The sequence below is a fragment of the Chanos chanos genome, chromosome 14 (genome assembly GCF_902362185.1).
Source record: "Chanos chanos chromosome 14, fChaCha1.1, whole genome shotgun sequence".
NCBI lineage: Eukaryota > Metazoa > Chordata > Actinopteri > Gonorynchiformes > Chanidae > Chanos > Chanos chanos.
This window is the reverse complement of record NC_044508.1, coordinates 5,787,589-5,805,806: the sequence shown is the minus strand read 5'-3', so window position 1 is coordinate 5,805,806 and position 18,218 is coordinate 5,787,589. Positions and strand designations below refer to the sequence as shown.

At 39.3% G+C, this 18,218-nt stretch overlaps 1 protein-coding gene across 1 annotated transcript in view; it reads left to right on the top strand.

Annotated features, from left to right (window-relative positions):
- pappab (pregnancy-associated plasma protein A, pappalysin 1b) overlaps positions 1-10,164 on the top strand; it is a 55,096-nt gene extending 44,932 nt beyond the window's left edge. The window contains exons 18-22 of the mRNA XM_030791667.1: positions 255-402; positions 548-663; positions 5,076-5,147; positions 6,832-6,930; positions 10,060-10,164. Of these exons, the coding sequence (XP_030647527.1) occupies positions 255-402; positions 548-663; positions 5,076-5,147; positions 6,832-6,930; positions 10,060-10,164 (540 nt within the window). The remainder of the gene's footprint in view (positions 1-254; positions 403-547; positions 664-5,075; positions 5,148-6,831; positions 6,931-10,059) is intronic.
- Positions 10,165-18,218: the final 8,054 nt, after the last annotated feature.

The following is an 18,218-nucleotide window of genomic DNA, read 5'->3' as shown; positions in this document are numbered from 1 at the left end:
TATTTCTTATTATACTCAGAATTCATGGTCAACCGTCTGCCTTTACTTGTCTTGACACTCATTAAATATGTGATGGACCTCTGCATGTCACCTGATTGTAATTTAATTGAACATCCAGCGTGTAAGTGAAATGAGATCTCTAGTAGGACTTACTAGGAGTCTCTTGTCATTCTGTATTGTATGTATCAGTATGTATCAAAGTTGGGGTTTTTTTCATCACAGTAATGGACAGAGATGCTTTATCTTACTTCCAGGGTACGAGCACCAACGTGATCCGATGCAGAAAAGACGGAAACTGGACCGGGTCGTTTCGACTTTGCCCTCACATAACTGGACAGTGCGCGCTCCCTGTCAACCTCAATCCAAACATTTACCTCAACTGTAAGAACAAACATAACATTGGTGAGTGGTTAAAACTCAAAAAAAGTACTACTGATTGACTACTGAAAGACCTCAAGCCAACTTAACTACTGAACAACCGCTACCTCAGTTGTTTCAAGGCTCTTCTGTGGTGTGTAGCGTTAAATGTGTAACTGATTGTGTGCAGGAGAGGAGTGTGAACTGACCTGTAAAGAAGGAGGCAGCAGTGTGGTTATCCTTCCCAGAAATTTGACCGTGGAAGCTGTAATGAAGGACCACTGGAGAAACCCTCCAAAAGTCAAGGTGCGGCCAAAAAATATTTAGGATAGCTGTTTTATGCAATTTAAACATTTACCAGCGACCCCATCAGCGAAATTTTATTGTTTCAGAGAGATAACAGTTATTGTTGTGAATGCGTGTTATCATTTTTTTTTTTTTTATTTGACATTTGCAGCGTTTCTTCATTTCAAATGTGTTCACTGTCATAGTTTTGATGCGTTTCAGAAACACGAGGAGATAACAGGGTAAAAACTGACTTGTTGTAACTAACAGGTTGTGGACATTTTCTCGAGTGATACGAAAGCTGTAGTGATGTGTTTGCGTTAACATATCCACAGCTTCATTCTCTCTATCACCCTTACATTTACAAGTTAAGTCATTATTCCAGCCAACGCCCCGTGCAAGCTCAGTTATCAGATGTCTTCACAATGCAACGAGAGCTGTTTTTTATACGTCATTGTGACATACTGTAATTACATTAACACCTGAACCTGAACACGGCTATAAAAGAAAAAGCAGCGCCCTCAGAGCTGCCAGACACAGCATAAATGTCATCTTTTGCTGTCCAGACTGAAAAAAGGATTAATGTTGAGATCGACGGCTAATGACACTAAAAGGAAAATGGTGGGAGAGCACACACTTCTCTCTTCTGTGGAAAAAAAAAAGAAGAAGAAGAAGAAGAAGAAGAAGAACACATCATACTGTTTGTTAGACCGAAAGTGGAAAAGTCTGACTGGACCACACACGTTTGTGCAGCATTTCCCTCTTGCTCTTTCCTCTGTGTTTGGGTGGTTTTGGAGGGGTGGGGGGGGGGGGGGTTGAAGGAGGCGGCGGGGGTGGGGGTGGGGGGGGGCAGCGGCGGCGGCAGGGGAGGGAGGTGGGGGGATTGTTTGAGTAAGGTAGCGTGAGAGGAGAAAAAGTGAAGAATTGCGGTTCTGATCCACGACCCACATCCACCGAGCCTACGCAAACAACCGAGAAACAAAACAAAACAAAACAAAAATCAAGTTTCTCAATAGTTCTCATTCTCAAGATTGTGGTTAGATTAAATTCAAGAAACCTCCTTGGTCAAGATGGTAAGAGGCTTCTCACAAAGACACTCTGGTCTTCCTTTTTTTTTTTTTTTAATCTGAATCACTGTCTGAAACTAATGTGACTTCGGACACAATTTTTTGATGGGCCATTTCATGTAGGTCAGTATAATGATCACTTTTTAATAAATGGTCTCACTGTGCTTTATAACTGTAGGAATGAGAGTTCCCAAGCAGTCAATTGTGCATATGTAGCACCGTACAACCAATTATGATACAGTGTATAAAGTATTTTTGGAGCTCTTATGATACATAATAAGAAGAGTATTCATAGAAAGACTTACAGTCGTGCTCTTGTTCGACATAGACCTTCAGACCAGACATAAACAAATACTTACAGACACTAGACCCAAGTGACACATTTTTTATTTTTTTGTATATGTGTTTATGTGTGCGTGTGTCACACTTGACCTTCTCCGTTTTAAAAATACTTAGTGTTACGGATGTGTAGAGCTTTGGAGAAACTCCTTTGGTTATTTTTCCCCCGCCGAATGAAGTCTGTTCCAAAAACTGTCTGACCGCTGAAGCGGACCGTATGGTGTGGTTAATAACAGACTTCTGAATGAACCCCTGAACGGACGACAATAACTACAACAATGTTCCTCACCGTTCTTCAGGGCTGTTAAGCTCCCCCAGAGAGAACACCTCAACTTTAACTCAATTTCAATAATGTATCTCTCTCTTTTTTTTTTTCTTAAAAAAAAGAAAAGAAAAGAAAAACCTTTAATCAAGCGAGATCTTTCCTAAGCCTACGGGGTATGCCGTTTCGTGGGGGTTTATCGTGGTAGCAGTGAGTTGTTGTTTGTCATCCTACTGACAAAAGAGACCACAGTCACCGCTCCAAGTCTAGCTTTCCAAGAAACAGCTTCATTAAATGAGTCACTGTGGAAAAGATGTTGAGAAACATACCCTCGCACTGACTGACTGACCTCAGTTTCTTCCATATCTTTGATGGGAAGAAATTATATCATTCGATACCAAACAGCATTAAATGGAGGGTCAAGGAGGCCTAGTGAAAGGGCAAAGAAAGGAATATCCATTTGCATGATTTATTATGTCATCCAGTTTATATAGACTAGATTGAATGGTAGTGATTGTTGGCTGACATCACGCCTGAATGTGGTTAGAGGTTGTCTGGCCTCGTGCTGACCCTCTCTCTCATAGTCTCTCAGGATGTTTTTAGAGCTCAAACACTGTTTTATTCCCCTCAAAGAAAAAACAAAAAAGGATTCATAAATACACAAAACTGTTAAAAGATAGAGATTTGAAACCGCGGAAATGGTGGTACAAAAAAAATAAATAAATAAATAAAAAATACAAAATACAAAAAAACTTGCTTTTTGTTAAGAAAACATTAAGAGTGTTTAATCGAAAATCCTAAAATACCACAGCCTTTTCAAAATTATTTTTAAACTTCCGTCATGTGGGACGTTTTGCAGTCATACGGCAAAATGCATCAGAAAACGAGTTCAAACGCTTGTCATCTTTTAATCTCAAACATGAACCGAGTGTTTGTGGACGTCATTTCGATCTGCTAGTCTGATTGTAGTTGCTCACATCTGCTAGTCTGATTTTACTTTGGTAATAAGGAGCTGAACAGATTTAAAGCTACACGCCGCAATTTCGGTGTGGCACGTTGTTTAATAGGCAGAGGAAAGGAACTGGGAAAAAGATTAATTACTCTCAGATTCACGGCCCGAGCTACAGACACAAAGACCCTAGTAACGTGATCGCTTTACAAACACATTAAACAAACATAAAGCTCATTTAAAATTGAAACCTTATTAAAACTCGTAGACAGAATTATTAACGATGAGAAACACGTCTTTCATCTCTGGGTCATTTTAGGATAAAAACAGGTCCGCTGAGTTTATACGGCGTGAATACGTTCGGTTTCAAGAATTAGTGGCTCTGTATCACCATTAAAAGCTCTGAAAAAATAAATTGGGAAAATGTTCCGGATTGTATGTTTAGGCACCCAGCATCCCAAAACTACAAATACGTGGTTTGTGTTACTGTTTGTAGCCGTGTGTGGAATGCATGCCCTGATGGAATCTTATTGTAAACTGTGTTTTAAATCGTGCTGCCCAAACAAAGGGGTCACAATGTGTCAAAGGCTCTTCAGCTCTGAGGTGACTGTGTAGAGACATACTTCAAGTGTTAGATCACTGATCCAGGATCAGATTTATCCTCAGTCTGGAGATGCCTTAGTAGCTAAGTCGGCACCTATATCAGCAACAGTCCTCTAAGAAGCCTTAGGAGTACCGGCTCTGGCGTGTAATTTACTGTTTGTCAAAATACCACCCTACACACACACACACACACACACACACACACACACACGCACATGTGGAGTGACCTGCTCCCTAAAAGAAACCCAGAAGTCAATGGAAACTCCAACTTTTGACGGTACAGTTGGAAAATGTGAAAACCTAAAAATACATATATATTTATATAAATAAATACATAGAAAACAGTCCAGATACAGATAGTATAAAAGTCCGTTTAATACAAGTCAGGTAAAGCTCCAGCAGTGTGGGGCTTTTGGAAGAACTGTAAAAACAAGCACGGGTAACTGGAGCAGAAGGTTTAAATTAACGCTCGTGTAAACAAGCAGCTCTTGGTGTGACACTGAATACTAAGTGTGTGAGTGTGTGCACATGTGTGTGTGTGCGTGCGTGCGTGCGTGTGTGTGTGTGTGTTGGTGTTGGTGTGTGTGTGTGTGTGTGTGTGCCAGGAGCAAATGTCACTTTCTTGGAAATGTTCATACAGAGGATTTCCATTCTGCGTTAGGAGTTCCCTCAGATTCTTTCCCCCACCTTCCTAAGCACCTTCTACCTGGGCTAACCCAAGAGGCAAAGTGCCACAGTACCTCTCTCTCTCTCTCTCTCTCTCTCTCTTTCTCTGTCTCTTTTCAGGGAGAAGGGTTTCTCTCCTGAAGGTTATTGTGCCTCCTTAGCCAGGAAAGTTGTAATTCCCCGCAGTTGGTCGTTAAAACATGTTAAAACTCTACTTACCAGCATCTTTCATAGTCTCTCAATACTTTCAGTTGTTCAGTAGTTTCATAAGCACCAGTGAGATACTTTCACTCTGATGTTTTTAAAGAAGTTTCGGAATGATGTGTTATGACATCATTAGAAGAACACACAAACACATTCCTCACCATTTCAGGACTCAGATGAAAGTCAGATCGTGTTTGGCTATTCGTTGCTACAGATGGTCGTCACATTGCGTGTGTGTGTGTGTGTGTGTGTGTGTGTGTGTGTGTGTGTGAGATTCTGTCACTAGAAACTTTGTAAAGATCTCCAGTGGTGCTGTGGACTGACTGAGGTTTCTCTTACACAGAGTATTATATGCACAATGGGGTTGAAGTGGTACCCAAATCCAGAGACTCTTCATTGCATTAAAGGCTGTGAGGTAAGAACTTACAACTGAAAAAAAAATCTCTTTTTTTCAGGGCTTTTATTCTCATTCTCTTTTATTTAAGTAATTTATCGATTATTATTTTGTTTTTGTAAACCTGGCATGATACATATACTTTTTTTTTAGTATATGTATCTACGGCCTTCCGCTAATTTCACAATTTTTTTTCCTTTTATAATCTCTCAGAGCTCCCATCAATTTCTCATTGGTTAGTCTCTCATGGTTCAAAAACAAGGGGAGGGGAGGGTGATTGCTGACCGCATTCAGATACAAAGTCAAGCCGCCAAACACTTATCTCCCCTTTTTATGGTTTTAAGGTTTTTTTTTTTATTTTTTTAAAGACAGCTGAGGAGAACCAGCTCGGGAATTTCCCCCTCCTGAGCTCGACCTTGAGCAGTCGGTTCCACCGTCTTCTCTGGCCCCTTTGATGTGAGGCTCATAAATAAACACACAGAGGCTGGTGTCGCCCCTTCATGGCGTTATGGACTGACCGGTCTAATCCCGCTCAGCTCTGGACGGACACAATGAAAACTGACAGAGCGGAAATTCATAGCCACCTCTGTTTGCGTTAGCTTGGACGTTCATTTTCTTTTTTTTTTTTTAGAGGAACCTGGAAAGCTCATCTGTTAACCACCACCCCCCACCCCCCCCCCCCCCCCAACCACCACCGCTACCCCCTCTTTCAAAAAAAAAAAAGGAGAAAAGAGAAGAACGTTCTTCTCTACTCTTCCTTTGCGATGATGCGAAGGTCCAGTGTAGAGTTTTGATACAGAGAGGTATGCGGCTAACGTGGGGCTCTGCCAGCTCCAGGTGGAATTACACATAGGATTCTCTTGTATTCTTTTTTCCATTTCAGTCCACGCCACTCAGTCATTCCATCTAATGATGGCTGTTGGCAAAGTCACTGAAAAATCATTAAATGAGTCGTTTTGGTCCCTTTCTGAATAAAGACTAGTCTCTACATTCATTTATATTGATACTTTTTTGGGGGTGCTTGTAGAAGTCTTTAATTGCTACCACTTTTGAAGGAGAAACACCCACAAAGCGTTTTCATGACTCCTAACAGTGCACCTTTGGCATAGGAACCAGAAAAGAAAAGAAAAGAGAAAAAAAACCAAAACCCACCAGCCTGTTTTCTAGCTGACCCAGTTTTTGTGGAGGTGTGTAATTAGTGGTGCAGAGAGAGAGAGAGAGAGAGAGAGAGAAGGGTTTGTGTCAAGCCGAAAGGGATGACACCAACCTTAAAAATAAAGACACAGGTACACTGCGCAGGCCGAATGGAAATGTGGAATAACTCTCTAGGGAGACACATAGTAGTTTAATAGAGTCTCTCCTCCTCCCTTTCGTGAAAAAAGGCCTCCTCCATCCCTTCAACCCGCTCCGTACCTCCTCACTTTTTCCAGGGCAACAGAATTGCTGAAACTTTGGCCTTTTTTTTTTTTTTTTTTTGGTCACTGTGCAAATGCATACGTAGATATCATCTGCTTTTGTTGTCCTGCGTAAAGTGCACATGTTGAATGATGACGACGATGATGACGAAGATGGTTTTAGTCACATCTACGTATATGGTCAATGTCGACTGCGATACGTACGTTGACGTGCAGCGTGTCACGGCGCAGCTTTGAGGAAAAAATATGACTTTTGGTGAGGATTTTTTTTTTTTTTTATTTCTCTGCAGCCGTTCATGGGGGACAATTACTGTGACGCCGTCAACAATCGGGCTTTTTGTAACTACGACGGGGGCGACTGCTGCCACTCCACTGTGAAAACGAAAAAGGTACGAACTGCATCCACTTCCAAAGACACAGCAGGGTTATCCCTCGCTTACAAATGTCAAATGCAAATGGATATTACAAATACATTTTTACAGACTGATTTTATGTAGTTACCTCATCACCAGACACACCCTAATGTGAGATAGGACCATAAATGCATGTCATTCCTTATACCCTCATTCCTGTTGTATGAGGATCTTAGAGGACAACAAAGCGGAGAATTACATCCTGTCCTAGACTTAGCGTAACTGGGGGACAAGGTGACTAAATCTCCCTGTCACTTGCTTATAATGGGTTGTTTATTGGATGTATGCGTGTTTATAATTGAGAATCTATCATAAGGAGTTGGTGACTGAACTGGAACAGAACTGTGTCTGTTCTGAGTCTTGGGAGAGAGAGAGATGTTAACCTGTATGATAGTACACTTTAGCTTGTGTCCTTTAGCTTTCTTTTCTCTACCTCCATTTTTTTGGTTCTATTTACTCGTACTCCCTCCTTTTTTTCTTTCTTTTTTTTTGTTTTGTTTTTTTGGCTGCCTTAGGAAACAGGGTAAACATATGACAGACAGGAAGTGAGGTAATCACCTTGAAAATTACAATACCTCTGAAGAAGCGCGAGCTTGGGAGTTTTTCCAGGTTTAAACGCAGCCAGAGAAACCACAGTTTGCGTATGTGTATGTATGACTGGGAGTGTGCATCTGTTTGTGTGTGCCTGTGATCGCGTGTGTGCGTGCGTGTGTGTGTGTGTGTGTGTGTGTGTGTGTGTGTGTGTGTGTGTGTGTGTGTATATATGTGTGTGTGTGTGTGTGTGTATGTGTGTGTGTGTGTGAGTGCGCGCGCGTGCGTATATATGTATGTGTGTGTGTGTGTATGTGTGTGTCTGTGCGTGTGTACATGTTTATGTGTGCGTGTGTGTGTGTGTTTGGCGTGCATCCAGGACAGTCTCAGCAGGATACACAACGTGTTGTGAAACATCCCAGGGAGAGCGTTCAGAGCCGGGCTCTTTTCTTTTTTTTCCCCGGACTCTTTAAACGCGTCAGTAAATCATATAGGAACTTCTAAACGCCAGAGCCATTGACTTGGTCACGCCACAGGATTACCCAAGCAAATAATAAAACAAATTGAACATCCTGCTCTTCTTGAATCCCTGAAAAACAGGCCATTGTTTTTGAAGAGCAAAATAAACAAACAGTGAGCCATAATCATGACTGAGGTGGAGTGGCTGACTGAACATTTCAGCTGCATTTGGGGACCTCACACACTGATGCATTGGGCTTCTCAGTATCCTGCGTGGGTACACAACAATTACATTTACATTATCCCTCGTATTTCTATACGTTCGCACTGAATAACTGTGTTTGGATGATGATATTTCGCCAAAGTAAAATAACCTTTCCATACACTGTCATTCCATATATTCTTTTACAGCCAAATGTTTAAATAGCACGTTATAGTTTACATTCATTTGTAATGTGAATTTTGTGTAATCATTTGTAACGACACAATAGTTACAATGTAGCCACAATGTACTACTAGAATTCAGAAGTAAATAAATATTTATCAGCGACTTCGAGTGTAAAAATGGGGCCTAACTCTGTGACGTGGTGGTTAGTCTCTTTTTCTTAAGCGGCGATATGAAAGGGGTTTTTTTTGGATGGAGAATGTAGTTTTGGGTCCAGCGCTCATGTCATTCCCTCACGCCAAGGTCGCTGCCTCGTCAATGTGTCATCAGAAGCCAATGCAGCATTCTCCAGACTCCACCTGGCACTTCGGAAAAATTGGCAAGGTTCAGATTATTGCGTTAGGTTCCTTCAGGGAGGCAGACTCGGTGACACAAAGATTCCCAGTGGTGTGTTGTCCCTTGAAGATGATGAACAGGTTATGAGTAAAAGTGATGTGGTTGGTAATGACGTGTTGTTATAACATCTCCACTTTCTCCTATGTGAGGTCATGACTAGGGGAATGGATCTTGAATGAGTCGTTTTTAAACTTAATCTCCTTAAGCTAATTTTTTCCGAGTTTCACCTTTCAGTTCCAGAGAAGAAACTGTATATTTTAACTTCACCTTTTATTTCTTCAGCAAAGGCCAGACGTACTAAGAAAATTTGGTTACCGCTTTAGTGTTCAAAATACCTTGACTTTACTACTTTTTTTTTTTTTTTTTTTTTAATGACTTCAAGGAAATCCCTGATATTTTTAGAATTTAACCTTCAACCAGCAGTCTGCTATTATTATTATTTTTTTTCCCCACTGCAAAATGACCTTTGAAGATTCTAGATTGGAACTTTGATGAGAGATACGGATTGTGCAAAGGACTATGGGGCATACTGTGAATGGGCTAGATTTACTGTTGGGAAATTCCCCCATGGTGTGAACGGGGATACCGGTGAGGGGAAAGCCTGCAGATTTCTCAGGGCAATGAGAGGGCATTCCTTCCATTCAGTGATCCCTGTACAAGAGATCCCTTGTTTGAGGCAAACAGTTTTTTTTTTCTCTTTTCCTCCCCTTTTCTCTTAGCTTGGAGTCTGTTTTCTGTTTCACTGCAATGCTGTCCACAAAGAAATTGTTTTTTTTTGTTTTTTTGTTTTTTTTCCCCTCTTTTTTTTTTTTTTGACTCTTTGCCTTTGCACTCGTAGACTTCTGGAAGCTTAGCAAACTGCACAGAGTTACCATACAGGCAATGAACTGGTTCACATCAAATGTACATTTTTTTTTGAAGTCTTAATTTTGAAAGTTACACTTATAAGTATGAAAATCTTGGTTCAAGGGCGCTGTTGGCTCCATTGGGAAGCCCCGAGTTCCCATACGACTCCTATATGATTCCACTGAAATCCTTTCACATTTTATGTCATTGTTCTTAGTGTTTCTTACCTTAGTGTTTCCTATCACAAGTGTCGTTTTTTTGGCTGGTAACACACATCTTAAGACCGATAACTACCTACAAAATATCCCATAATGTAGGTAGTTATCTTCAGCTGAACAACCATTCTCCTTCCCATTGGTTGTTCAGCTGAATCCTAAAACAAAAACAGCCAAGACACTCAGACTTTATCATGTATAACTTCTCGGTTTAGAAACTTTTACGATTCTTTCGCGCTGTTGAACCGATCTCGATCTGACCTTCGTTCACAGGTAATCCCATTTCCCATGACATGTGATATTCGGGAGGACTGTGCTTGTCGGGATCCGAATGCCCAGGAAAACAGCAAAGGGCTCCGACATCGTTCCCTGGGCTGAGCTTCAGGTCCCCGGTGGTCCCCAGGAGGGGGCCCGAGGCTCAATGGAAAAAACATTCCTCTCTATGCTGCTTACAAGAGGACCTCTTCACCCACAATGCACCTCAAAACGCTTGCCGACCAACATGCTCTCTTCTTCTCATTCAGCCAAATGGATTTACGGGAGTGTGTGACCGCAACCAAAAAGCAACGAAAACGTTTTTTTTCTTTTCTTTTTTCTTTTTTTTTTTATTTGAAAAGGGATGTGAAGTACAGGGTTTTTTTTTTTCATGAATGAACAAACGATAATCATAAAGCAACCATGCATTTTGTCCAAAAAAAAAAAAAGAAGAAAAAAACAAAACAAAACAAGAGGAAAAAACAAGTCAGGATAGAATGTTGCCATGTTTTTGCTTTTATTTTAATTCGCCATCTTTACAACGTGCACTGAGACAGTGTTGTTTTTGAAGCACAGAAAAGAGAACGTAATATAAGTGAACAGAAAGAGACACAGGCAGTGGTATTTCTTTCCTCTTTTGTATTAGGATGAGAGAGTGAAAGTTACTGTTTGATTGTTACTGTAGTTAATACTGAAAAAAAACCCCCCCCAAAAAAAAAAAAAAACGGTAACAAAGTAGAAAGTTAAGGCCAGCGAACCGAAATGGGTGAATATAGATATCGACAAACATTCACACACACGCGTATATATTGTCATTCAGTTGCATATGATGGGAGATTAGCAGCTCATTCTCTCCCAAAACAGGCTGATGTAACCGAGGTTGTTAAGTAAATTCTGTTTGGTACAAATTTACAGGGAGAAACGATCACACCAGTACAGTTTTATTTGGTGGTTCCATTTCGTAAGTAGAATAAGTTGTTAAACCGTCTGAAAGGGAAGAAAAACAGGATTACATATGGGAAATCTGTAGACATTCTGCTCCATCTGATTTGTCAATAAATGACAAAAAAACAAAAGTCATCCTTAGCTAGGCCTATATAAGTCAAACTCAAAACTCATTGGCTCAGAGAGATGCTAATGCAGTGAATTAGGATTCCAACAGATGTTACAAAAAAAAAAAGCGCCATATTGCTAAACAAAGACCAGTTGAGTCCGTATCGCTGTTGCTGCTGATACACTGCTTTTTACAGTGATGGCCAAATATATCTCCATTTAGATGCTGTCCTTTTGACCTTGACAAAACACTAGCATGCAGTCTTCCTTAAACCTAACCCTTGGCTGAGATACATCCATTTGGGCCGACCAGAAATAAATCGAATTAATAGAAATCCGTGGATACATACATTTGTTAGCTTTTTCCCTTTCTTTAGCTCTTGAGTTGGTTGAGTTGGATGAGTTTGTAGCAGTTGCTAGATTCTCACCTGTTCTGAGTGGAACTGCATATTAGTCAGATTGACCTCCCTAAGGCCCTACTGTTTAAGCGTCCATACTGACACTAATACTGTTTATCAAGCTTCCATACTGATAACATTTACCCGGTCAAGCTAGCCTGAATGAGCCAATAGGAAAACATAGGAGCAAGTGGTTTTAAAGAGTGAATTACCAGGATAAGGACATTTCTATGAGGATATTGTTTGAGCATGCGGTGAGATTGAAATACATGGACTGAAAATGTTATATAACGTGTTTCTTTTTACTGATATATTTTTTAAAAGGCGTCATCAAGTATTTTTACCATTGACCTCAGTTACTGCACTTGTCCTTGTACAGTTTTTGTTGATCAAATGGATGAAAACAACAACAACAACAAAAAACAACAAAAACAAACAAACAAAAAAAAAAAACATTGTGTTTACCATTAAAAAGCTGCTATGGTTAGACAGGTAATTGTTTTTTTAAAATAGTATTCAAAGTGTATAGTATCATCGTGTAGTACTTAGGTCAATCTATTATTTGCTGATTTAAAACAAAAAAAAAAAAGAAAAGAAAAAAAGTAAAAGATTTTGAATGGAAGAGTTTAAAAAAGGCACCCTCAAATTCGAACATATTCAATGTTAATAAAGAAAAAGAAGAAGAAAAAAGATGCAAGGTTTGTTAGGCTAAGACCTCAAACGTTGTTTGTGGAGACTGACAACAAAGGAATTCATATTGTAGGTACAGCAGTAGAGAAGGGGGTTCAGTAGTGACTGTTGTTTTTGGTGTGGTGTATCGCTCTATTCATTTTTCATCTAAGTCTGTATTCATTTGAATTGTATGATCATGTGGTAATCCAGCTTTTTGTAGTGTGTTTGTTCTCTGTGTTTTATTTATGTATGCAGAATTTCTCAGACCCTGCTGCTTTAAAGCCAGCATTACCAGGAGAGAGTGCCTAGAACCAATATCAACACGTGCAATTTCATGAAAAAACTTGTAAACCTGTTTCAGACACGCACACAGACACAGACACACACACACACACACACACACACACACACACACACACACACATAATAAACAATGATATGCTTTAGCAGTAGTCCAGGAATAGTGGCTATTTTTTTTTTAACAATAATGTTAAAACAAGGAACTTTTAAAGGATCACTCGAACCTTTAGGCCTGACTGGTTGGTTATGTGTCTATCATATTCCGTTTATCACCTTTTCTGTATTTACCCTCTTTTTTTTTTGTTTTTGTTTTGTACCCGCCATGAAAAACAGAGTAGAATCAAATGAAGTTTAATGAGGATGTTTGAAGAGAAAACATTTTTTGGTCTACTGTAAACATAACAGGATTCTACTGGCTTTACCTCATACCTGTAATGTTTGCTGCTTTACTTTTTCAGTGTTTTAGTAATTTAAGTCTCTTTTGGCGATTTACGATGTTGTAAATAATAGAATTATTTATTAAGAATGTTGTCATTTTTATTTATATTTACACAGTGTTCAATCTAAGTTATTTTTGTATGTCTCAAATGTATACTTGGTGCATATGAAAAGTTGTTTGTTTGGTTGGTTTTTTTTTTTTTTGTGCCTATTTTCTCTGTTCCGGTTTAAAAAAAATACAGGTCTAACCTTACTGCTAACTGTCAAAAATCACCCCTCTTTTAACCCTCCACTCCTCCAAAAACACCCCAGACTTTTTTTGGAATGAGGAAGGCATGGTCTTCCTCTCGACACTTAGTAGCACATATTACAGAAATGTCAGACAGGAAAAACAGACCGTACAAAGCTTCCTTTTTTACAGCATTTAATTCCAACTCCTTGTTCTGAACGTCATACAGGCCTACAGTATATGTACAGTTTCAGGAGGAAATTGGACCAAAAACTCCGACGGGTGCGCGCACATTGAAAAGGTCAGCAACTCAAGGTGCTCTTGTGGTGGAGTGTAAATAGTAGAAAAGGAGCGAGGTTGAAAGCTAGCTTGTGATGTTCCAGCTGCTAAGATGTTTAACCAGGTGTGTAAGGCCTCTCAAACAGTTTCTCTCCCCCAGTACCGAGTCGTCCCGGTAAGCCTATCACTTAAAGACCTCTTTTTTTTTTCTGTCTGTTTATGACACACTACTTTTATTTGTTGATGGCAAAGAGAGGCAAGTTTACCTCAGAAAAAATATAAATAAATAGCGTCTTCTGTGTTTTACGTCACTGTGTTAGCACAAAAAAACCAACATTGTGAGGACATTTAAACATCTGGGTGTTTTGGAAGCGTTTGAATATTACACCTGATGTAGGGATTTGGTTTGAAAAACTTTTGCTGTATTGAAAATTGTTGTGTTGATAGGAAAAAAAAAAACAACATTCTGGATGTTATTGTCTGTAGTGTAAACACCTTTTTTTTTCGTCATCCCAAAGCCTTTCTGTCGACAATGATCGTGTAAAAACTGACTAAGTGGAAGAACTATTGAATCCTTTCTCCTGTTTTCTAGTTACACATACATATACATAAATGTGATTATGTTTTTGTATAATGGTCGAAAATAGTACTATCTTACTTTTATGGAAGACATTTTGTATTAACGTACACTCCAGCATAGTAAAAGAGATAATAATAATAATAAAAAAAGAGAAGCATAATCTAATCTAATGATAGCTACCGATAAAGACACACAAACTCACACAGTAAAGATGCATCTTTCCTCCCCCATTTATCTACAGAATCCAAACAACTAGCTGGCATGTTTAAAACAAGACTTAAGACTTTACGGTTATGGTTGCATGCTCAATTCATTATTTGTTAAAATGTTTGAAAGTAACTTCATATGCTTATTCCTTGGTTTTGTAAGACCTAATTGAATACGTCATTCAGAGGAAAAAAAAAACAAAAAAAACAAAAAAAAAAGAAAAAGAAAAAAGAACAAGTAAGCAGCAGAGGAGATTAATTCCTCTCTAAACGAGAACAAATAACTAGTTTCTCATACTATCAGAAACCTTCATGTAAACGTGTGTAGCTCATATATATATATATGTAAGTAAATATGTAGTTGTCTTTGAGGTTTTTATGTTTGTTTGTTTTGTTTTGTTTTGTTTGGGGTGTTTTTGTTTGTTTGTTTGTTTGTTTGTTTAGAAAAATGTTCACGTTCACATTTATCGTCTTCTGGTCTTTTTTTTTTTTTTTTTTTTTTTTTTTTTTTTTTGCGTGTGTCCATTCCTTTGTTTTTCTTGCATTGTCATATTCCAGATTGGTCCTCATGTCTGCAACAGTCTGACACTGCACTGATTTAAAGAAAAAACTACAACATTTTGCTTTGAATTTTCCAAAAAAAAAGAAAGGAACTTTTTTTTTTTGCCTGTATGTCCCTGCTTTTAGCTGAAGCAGAGGGTTAGATCTGTTCTCCTGTACTGCTGGTCTGCATTAGCACTGGTTACTCTCAACAGATTCACCCTGTCCACATTTTCAATGCACTGTTTTGGGCACTTACCACCATCCTCTGTATTTGTATTCAGTTCATTTTCTACATTTGTTTTTTCCATAAGGATCTGTATTATTTTTATATACATATATATATATATATATATTTTTTTTTTTTTTTTTTTTGCTTTGTTTTGTCACAGAACAAACATCTGGTGTACTGTATATTTTCATAAACTCCTCAAACGTAATTAAAACAATAAAGACATTGATGTTATTTTTCCTCATATGTATCATTTAGAAATAAACAAACACTGGTTAAATAGAGGTCATTGGTGCTTTTTGGTCTGCTGATTTGTTGTGTGTCATTATAGCTTTTGTCAAAGACACACACACACACACACACACACACAGACACACACACACATGCACACTCATGCCTTTTCCCCTTATCTACTGTACCCATATTGAAGCTTCACGTTGACATAGAATGTGATCAGGGCACATTATAGTGCATGAAAGTGACATCTTGACAAACTGTTCCGAGAACAGCTTCCCTTTTAAGAAATAAACCAAACAAGAACATTATCTGACCTCAGTTCAGTCGCCTCATTTAAACTGCATTACTGTGAAAAAAAAAAAAAAATGCATTGATGTAGAACTCGGGGACAAAGGGCACTGCAAGTGCATTGTATCCAACAGCATCACGTGTCCATTTTCTATGTTTTTGTTTTGTTTTTTTTTCTCTCTCTCTCTCTCTATTGCTGTACGCTATTTATCAAACCCTTGTCCTGTAATTTAAATCCTGTGTATCCTCTAGGCATAGGGTTCCCCGGCAAAACCTTGTTTTAATCAAAGAACAAGCAACAGAAAGCCCTCATTGGGTTGTAACCAATAAAAAAGACATTTCCACTACAATCCCTTCCCTCAAAGTCATGACTTTAACCCCAATAATCCTCAATCTGAGGCAGTGATGTGGTAAGACCAGGGCCTTGTGGCTGAGTCCTGCCTCTGAAACACCAGCTTGGTAGGATCGGAAAGAGGCGGTATTGAGGCCAGGATGTGAAGGAGAAAAAAAAAAAAAAAGATAGTGTTGTAATTACTGGTTGTAAGAAGACAGACTTGATTGAGAAGACTAAGAGAATGGCACAAGCACCAGCTGTTTGTGCTTATCTCAGAGAATGATGGGTAGAGATTTGGGCCAACAATGACACCAAGGTCGCGTGATAAAGTCTCTTTGCTGTGTCTCTGGGGTTGCCCTACGTCAGCTGCATCAGAGAATGCCAAAAGTCACTGAGTTCTTCCACGGTTTAAAAACACAGTGCTTCTTCATTTGTTTTAGAAGATCATTATTATTATTATTGTTGTTGTTTTTGTTGTTGTACTATTTAGTGTTTTAACGTTTTTGCAATGTTTATCAGTAAATTTTATGCAGTTATATTTCTTGTTGCTGATGTCCACCTTCTTGAAATACATTTTTGGGTTGATTAACTGAGATGTGCAGAGTGATTTTAGTGTATCTTTGAGCGCTTCCCTTTAAAGTGTGTGTGTGTGTGTGTCTGTGTCTGTGTGTCTGTGTCTCTGTATGTGTGTTTCTCTGTGCTGCAGTATTTCACACAGACATTACTTCATTCCTGCTTAATTATCAGCATTCATGGACTTAACTTCAGGTAACAGCATTAAAAAACAGTCTTGTGAAAATACAGCAGCAATGTAGAAACAGCTTCTGAAGTTCATGTCTTAATTCTGCTGTGGCTTGCATTAACATATTATGCAAATTCTACGAGAGATCAATTTTCACCTTGACTTACATTGATTTACAGCCTTAGCACATCCATACTATGTAGCGTTGAGCCCTCTAATAAGTGGGAAAACATGTATATCGTCATCTCACACCGTCTACCCCCCGCAGAAAGCCTGGTCACGTGATCTGCTGAAAATCTTGAAGGTGACAGACAGTAGGAGTTAAAGGAAAATGTGTGTGTGAATGTGAGGCAGCCTGAAATCACACTGTAACTCGGAGCTTATTCCTGCCCATTGGTTTTTCGGTTCTGAAGGAAGACCACTGGAGTAAGCCACAACGGCAAAAAATAAGCAGCTGTGTGCGTCTGACTTCATCAGAGGCCCCTATCGATGTAGGCCGTAATCTTGGCTCAGGCAGGAGAGCTGTGGAGTTTGGTGTTTGAGGGAGAACAGTCTGTAAACCCTTTCCCAAAAATAAAAGAAAAAGACCACGTTGTATGGTGGGGAACAAAAAATAAGTCGGAGATATTTGGAGAGGTCAAAGAGACATGTCAGAGTGATTTTGCTGTATGGCGAGAGACTGAGGTCGAGTTGAAGCGATTGGGATAGGTCGAAGGGGGAGGTCAAAGACATACGAAGTGGCGGAAAGGAGGAGAAATCAGAGTGATTTGGGAGAAATGGATGTCAGAAAGAGAGGGTTGAAGTGATGGCGTATATATTGACAGCATAAATTGTAGTTTGAGGAAGCTAACAGAAGACTGTTTTTTTGTTTGTTTGTTTGTTTGTTTGTTTGTTTGTTTTGCAACCGACAGCAAAGACCACTGGAAGGTAGTTTTAACTGATAAAGCATTGTTCCTCCTTTACTGTATCACTGCAACTTCACCTACTTCAGTAAAATGAAGTGTACACAGCTTACGTAGACATCTAAATGTGATCGTTTTAAACAAAGGTACAGGTTATCGTCTGACTTCTTTTTCTAATTTGATCCAGTCTCTCTCTTTAATTTAGATTTCAGTAGAGAGACAGCAGTTAAACATGAAAACCTTTAGCTTGATTTCAACACGAAACAGAAATGTATCTCTATTGGGCAACAGATGTTTGGTATTGTCACTCTTTGAAGGTATTTCTGAATGCACGCACAGGCTTCTCAGTTTTAGTTGAAATGAACAGGACGAAACAAAAGACTCCTGGTAGCATACAGGTTCAGGAATCAGGCTTCAGGTATACACAACAGGTTGTCAGTTCAATTCCACACCGAGAAAGAAGGGAAAACCAGGAGTATTTATACATAAAAGAACAAGACTAGACTAACCAAAGCAGGCACAGCCAATGATTAAATTAACAAGGGGAAGCAAAGGAAACCAGGAAGCAACACAAACCCAACTTAAAATAGCCAGAAGAGGGGGAAAGAGAGAACCAGGGCACAACACGTATTTAGCTAGCTAGCTAAATACTTAAGGCTGATTTATACTTGCGCATCAAATCTACGCCGGAGGTACGTTACAGGCTCCGCGTAGCCGCGTGTGCTGTAGCCTGACACGCAACTCCCC